Source organism: Fukomys damarensis, unplaced genomic scaffold, assembly GCF_012274545.1.
Source record: "Fukomys damarensis isolate Sample0158 unplaced genomic scaffold, DMR_v1.0_HiC HiC_scaffold_24, whole genome shotgun sequence".
NCBI lineage: Eukaryota > Metazoa > Chordata > Mammalia > Rodentia > Bathyergidae > Fukomys > Fukomys damarensis.
In genome coordinates, this window is record NW_022900936.1 from 50,951,636 (window position 1) to 50,958,643 (window position 7,008).

The following is a 7,008-nucleotide window of genomic DNA, read 5'->3' on the forward strand; positions in this document are numbered from 1 at the left end:
TGCCTGTGTTCCATACCTAGGACCGGGTTGGGGAAGGGTCCAATCTCTAAGGTTGGTGTGAAATCAGATCTGGGTTTCCAACTCTTTTCTATTTCTGGGTGACGCAATCTGCCTGAGCATAAGTCCTGAGAGGGGCTGCTCAGGGGCGGGGAGGGGTGACAGAACCTGGCCTTGCGGAGTGGGCACTGAAGCCCATTGGGCTCCAAGCCGGTCGCTGCCCTCTGAACTAGAACTGAAAGCAACTTCCGGTTGCAGTCACCGGGGCCGCGATTTCCCTTGTGAGTGTGGCAGAGTGCCGGATCTACCAGTCACTTACTCTATCCTTTATAGTGATGCTACAGGACAAAGAGGAATGGATAAAAACATTGGTGAGCAACTCCATAAAGTGTGTGAAGCCTACCCAAAGGCATGCATGGAGGGAGATACTGCAGTAAAAGAATTACAGCAAAAGACTGAAAACTATGAGCAGAGAATACGTGAGCAACAGGAACAGCTAGCTGTCACTTTTACTGACAAGCTGAAATCGAAGTTACTTCTGATGAATTCCAGTCAAGATAAGAGTTACAGCTATGGTCCTCTGCTTGACGATGGTGAAACAAGGAAAAATGTTCTGGCTCTTGGTCGGCCACGTGATAAAGTGAAATCAGGGATACCAAAAGAAGAATAACCAAAACTCAGAAGACAAGCCATTTCTCCCCCCACCCCCGGGGGGGGGACTTCATCAAGGAGTCCTGGTATTCCTTTAATCTGTGAAAGAAATAATTTAGAGAAGACTTTCTGGGATTTGAAAGAAGAATTTCATAGAGTATGTATGCTAGCAAAAGCACACACACACAAAAAGAACACTTCAGCAAACAATATACCATACACTGCTATTGAAGCACAGTGTACATTGTGCAGGTAAAACAGAGAAACGAGAAGCTCTGTTTAAGCCTCAGGCTAAAGATGATATAGAGTTTCACCATGCATTAAATCTGTCACACCAAGAGGACTGGGTCGCTGTGAGGAAAACTCTTTTGAATCACTTTCTAAATTCAATGTCAAGTTTCCACGTGTGGACAGTGACTCTACTTTACTGCACAGCACCTTAGAGAGACCCATCATTCTTGGACCTGCCACATGTGAGGCCTTGTGCCTGGAAAAATTCCACATGGAGCTCAGGGACAACCAAGGAAGCATTGCTAAATCAGAAGAAACTTTATTTGAAATTCAGGGACTTGATCCCATAGCTTGAGCTATATAAAATCTTAAAACTCTGACAAATCAAAACCCTTAAATCTTGTAAATGATTGTATCAGGAAAACTCTGGAGAGAACTTTCTGCTTGCTATCCGGAGACCATAATGCATTATATATAAATACATTCCCACTTCAGGACCCATCTGTTGCACATTTTCCCTCACTGGATTCCCCAGGAAATGCTATCCGAGGACCACAGCAGCTGCTCTGGAAGACATTTTGTAATCAAGAGAGTGACTTAATGTCTCTAAGTGGCACAGACTCAGAACTGCACACACCTTGAGCATATGAATTCGGTCAAGCAGTTTTCCTGCCACACATTATATCGGGGGGAGGGAGGATTTCCTCAGGCATCTTAATTAATGGGGAGACTTAAGACCCTGAAGAGGGCTGGGGATTTAGCTCAGTGATTCCGCCACCTATCTTGCAAGCACAAGGTCTGGAGTTTGATCCCCAGTACCCCCGCAAAACAAAACAAAACAAAAAAACACTGAGGAATATATCAAGTTCTGTATCATGATATAAATATTTGATTGTAACCCAAATTAAAGATATTTATAGAAAATAGTGTCATGGTTATTTAATTTTTTTTCTAAAATTATTTTGTAACTTTTACCTTTTAAAAGATCATTGTTTAAGGAAACGAGGAAAAAATAAGAACTAAGATACATCATCTAAAGGTACAAGATTCTAATGATGAATGTAACTGTATTGTTTACCTTAAATGTACCAAGAAACAATGGAAAAAAGATCATTGTTTAAAAAACTGTAATGCATTGTACTCTTGTTTACAGTATTATAGTTCAAATTTACATGTGTGACTTGCAGAGTTGTATAATCATATTTGTTTAAAATATGTAAGCTTATTGCTTGGATTTCTAATGAGACCAATTGAATTTGATGATGTCAAATATTCATAGGGTTTCTGTTATTTTCATTTTAAAAATTAGTTTATGCTATAGGTAATGTTCTTTATAAATGTACAATAGAGAATAGCAGATAACATAAACATCTAAATAAACACCAAATTGAAGATATGTATTCCCCAGTGATAATTATTGAAACATTTTTGAATTTTTTTAATCTTACATATGGTTTTAATTTACTATGTACATACGTACATGATGGAATGAATTAAATATTAAGAGTTACTTAATAAAAGGTACTGGGAGAAACAAAATAAGATGAGGAGTGTGAGAGGGCTACACTGCTTTTTCTAACATCACTACTCCTTTAGCGTCATGGACACACCCATCTAATTAGTTGGCTACTGCTTTATTCTAATGTGTTTTTCTCATCCTTTATTTCTAAAACCCCTTTTTTCCTTATGTATGGTCTGATTTAGCTTTGGTTCTTGTCTTCCCTGTCTTTTAATATACCTTCATGTCACTCAGAGGCAAACGCCAAATGGCCCATTACCAAACTCAGACTCAGGGCCATTAGTAAAGATTTTGGGCAAAGGCTGATGTTAATCTCCATGAGCAAATTTACACTGAATGCTTCAGCTCTGGGACAATATTCTGCTGTCTATTAGCAGCCAGAGAAACCCCATTTGGCCAAAAAGGTTAGGCCAAATAAATAAAAAAAGCTCTCTATGTATGTTTCTGGGATTCAAGGAGAAAACACTGTCTGCTGACTGTCCAATTCAAATGCTTTGGTCTCCAGAGCAGTGAATGGTTGGAGCTGCCTGTATGCTTGGCATAACATTGTATTCTTTCCACACCAGATGGCACAGAAGTTTATCTCCCTTCTCTGCCACATTCTAAATTATTCCAGCTCCCAGAATTCTCTGCAGCACAGGGCCCAACATTGGGAATACAGTCCATTTCTCCTCAGGTCTAAACAGGAGACCTAAGGATGGCAGCAGAAGGAGAATCTCTCAGGGAGAGAATGACTCTTGAGAAGTATTCTCACTTAAGAAATAGTGAAAACCATCCTAAGGATGGAATACCTGGGTCATAGTGACAACAGCATCACAGAGAAAGGTAATGGAGAAAGATAAGCTCAGGAGGCATTTCTCTCTCAGAACAATACTTACATATCCTACAGCAGAAAAAGAGGGAATTAAATGTTCAACTACTGAAGACCACTCTGTGTGTCTAAAAGACCCTCTTTGTCCTTCATAGAAGCCACTGTGTTGGAGCCTTCTCTTTAGACAAAGGATTTTTCTCACATCTCTTTCACTGAGTCAAAGGAGCCCACAGAATTACATCACATCCTAATTAGCTATTAACTCATGAGATATTGTTCATGTCACATCACCCTCTTGACCTTAGTTTGTCCTTTGGTAAAACAAAGTCCTTTAGATCTAAATATATGTGATGGTAATCAGTCTTACAAGAGCAATAGATGTAATTATTTTTATTCACAAATTAATGATTTTATATTTAGAGTGAATGGATATTTTCTGGTGAAGAGAACTGAGCAACTCTGACTTTGGGTGATCTGCAAAAATGTTTTACAGATCAGTGACTCTCAAACTTTTCCTAACATATTCAGTAAAGAAGCACATTACCATTAGCAGCACTGGCTCTTAGTGATATGAGTTGGAACATTTAGGTATTAAATACAGGAAGGAGTACTTATGGAATGAAATTCCTCAATAATTGTGATCTGTCCTTTTCATGACATGTTGAGAATCACACCTGTAGACTAAATTTACCTATTGAAACTTATTGTCTATTCATGTTACAAAAGAAAGATCACCCAGGTTCTGGTTGACATAACAAGAGAAAAATTTCCAGGATGTAGTGTGAATATGCCTCGGATACATTAATCATTAGATGATCTCTGTTCAGCAGAAGACTAAGGTAATAATTCTTTTTTAAAATTGATTTTATTGGTACTGTGGACCCCTGAAACATTACTGGAAACTTTTGCAGTAGGCCCCAGTCTCCAACTCAGTGTATGACACTGATCTGAGAAAAAAACAAAACAAAACAAAAACATAAAAGACAGAAAGCAGCGAACCAGGACAACCAACTCCGGTACAACTAACAAAGTCGCCGGTCCTTCCAAACCACTCGTTTTTATCAGTAATCAATTGAGGCAAAGGAGAGCTGCATGCAGGGGTCAGATTATGTGCAAGGATGCACAGTCACGAAGTTTCTATGGAAATTAATGTAAGTAAGCCTTGTAAAAGGCAAGACAGAGTATTGTTCAATTAGGAATAGAAAAAATATATGGTTGTAATTAGAACAGTGTCATTCTACTTAAGATTTTAGTGGTGGGTACAGAATTTGGATGTGAGTTACTCTGAGCTCAGCACACAGGCTTCGGCTGGACTTGCCTCTATAAATAAGTGAACTGTGGGGTTAACTCTTCACAGTCTCCACTGCTTACAGCCTGCTTTGGGCATAATCGATATGGCACTCTCTTGAGATGGGCACACGATATGAGATATAAATATTTCTCACATTCGTTACAGGGAATCTGTGCCTGTACATAATATATCTTAATTATTCTTTTTTCTCCGTTCCTCCCTGCTCCCTTCAACCCTTCTTCCCCTCCCCATTTACAAAAGCTTTGTTTACCTTTTTTCCTTTTATTCTCTTTTTTTCCCTCTTCCCTTCCTTTCCTTCTCCCCTCCCCTAGTTCCCCTTTGCATTACAACTCTTATCCAAAGGAAGGAGAGTGTGGGGGAGTGGGGCCTTGATTTTTGCAGTTCGTTAGGATTTTTTATTAACTGCAAAGTTAATGAATTTTAATTTAACAAGTGAATAATACAGGAATGTGGAAAGAAAAAGTATCTTCCCCTATACTTGTGTTCAGTCCACTCCACTGAAGGAACAATGACAGACGAAACATAGTGACCTACCTCAGTCTCTGAGCATCCAGATCTGATTTTGACTTCACTGCATAATACCACCATATATTTATTGCAACTTGTTTTACTGCTTAAAAATACGTCTTCCTCTTCATGTCAATATATCGGTAGAAATACCTTGGAGGTAGAGATGTAGCTAGAGATAGAGAGCTAAGAAAGACAAAAAAATGGTGAGTACAGAATATGTGGCCTAGTCAAATTTCTCTATTGATGAGTGAGTATTCAGATATTTCAGACTTTTAAATTAAAAAAAAAACACTTAAGAATTATAAGGGGGAAAACACTGGTTCTAACTTGTAATCTTTGATTAGTCATTTGCAATTATGTCTTTCTGAATTAGGATTTTGCATTTTATCTCTTCATTAAATGCCTTATTCATGGTCCTTTCACATTGTAGAGAATCTTTTCATGTTGATATTGAAACACTTCCCTTTTGTTTAAATTAGCTACACTTTATTTTACAAGCACATTTTTAAAACTTTAAATGATAAACTGTTTACTTACTTCCTTATAGTTCACAGTTGTGATATCTCCCCATAATTATATTGAAGATAATCATTATACATAAAGAATATTCATAAAGGTTTGACTATTCACCTATGAATATGAGGACCATCATGTGCTATGGGCTTGTACAAATTTACAAGAAAAGTCTAAAACAAATTTTAATTTTTAGTCTCAATCTGCAAATGTAACATATTGAAAATAATTTTGAAGTATAAACATGGCATCTAAGAAGAAAGTTAATGAATGATTTTTCTTCAGGTACTTCTATACTTATTCAGTCAGAAGTATATTTAATTTTTAAAACTTTGTTTCTGGTACCAAGATTGAACTCAGGACCTTGTGCTTGTGAGGCCGGTGCAGCGCCAGTGATTTTTCTTTTTTCCCCTTTCCCCTCCCCTCCCTAAAACCCATCTTACCCTCTTTATTTAGAAATGCTTTGTTCCCATTTTTCCTTTTTTTCTTTTCCCATCCTTATTTCCCCCCTTTTTGCCCCTTTGTTTCTCTTCCCATGTGAACATTTTCTTCCAATTTCCCAATATCGATTATACATTTTGGTTCTTATTTACCCTTTCAGTTTCTCATACCAGAGAAACAATGTGCTATCTATAAACTTGTGTCTGAATTGTTTCTCTTAAAAGCATGGTCTCAAGGTCCATCCATTTACTTAGAAATGTCTCAAGTTTATTTTCTTTATGGCAGAGTAGTACTCCACTGTGTAAAAAAAAACCCAACAACTTTTTTATCCATTCATTGGTTGTTGGACATTTGGGCTTTTCCAAGCTTTAGCATCTATCACAGTGGTGTGGTGCATCTCCTTCTAACAGGAAGATACCAGGAAGGGTAATAGCTGGGTCAAGTGGAACCTCTAGTTTTAGAGGATTTATTTTTTAAGAATTTCCACATTGATTTCCACAGTGGTTACACACAGTCCATGGAGAACACCGAGAGTGAAGCAGGGTTCCTTTTCCCCACAGCTCCACCAGCATTTGTTATTGGTTGATTTCTTGATAATAGCTATTCTTTCTGGGGTGAGATGGAACCTCAGTGTTGTTATAATTTGCATCTCTTGAATGACCAGTGATGCTGAACATTTTTTCATATATTTATCTATCATTTGTACTTCTTCATTTGAAAAGTGTCTTTTCATTTCAGATGTTCATTTTGGATTGAGTCTTTATTTTTTTATTATTTTTTATTGAGTTTATTGGTACATCTTAGGTATACAGTACAGTTACATTCATCATTGGGATCTTGTGCCTTTACATGACAGGTCTTGGTTTTCATTTTTTTCCCCTTGTACCTGCCCTCCCTTCACCCCCTCCTCCTGGGATCTCATCTTATTAGAAAGCTTCTGCAGTACAAAAGAAACCATCAGCAGAACTAAGAAACAACCTACAATTTGGGAAAAAATTTTTACCAGCTGCTCCTCAGACAAAG

At 37.7% G+C, this 7,008-nt stretch overlaps 1 protein-coding gene across 1 annotated transcript; it reads left to right on the plus strand.

Annotated features, from left to right (window-relative positions):
* The first annotated feature begins 352 nt into the window (after positions 1-352).
* Positions 353-667, plus strand: LOC109117561 (TRAF family member-associated NF-kappa-B activator-like). Its single transcript, XM_033755972.1, has one exon. The coding sequence runs from the start codon at positions 353-355 to the stop codon at positions 665-667; it is 315 nt and encodes a 104-aa protein (XP_033611863.1).
* The last annotated feature ends 6,341 nt before the right edge of the window (positions 668-7,008 follow it).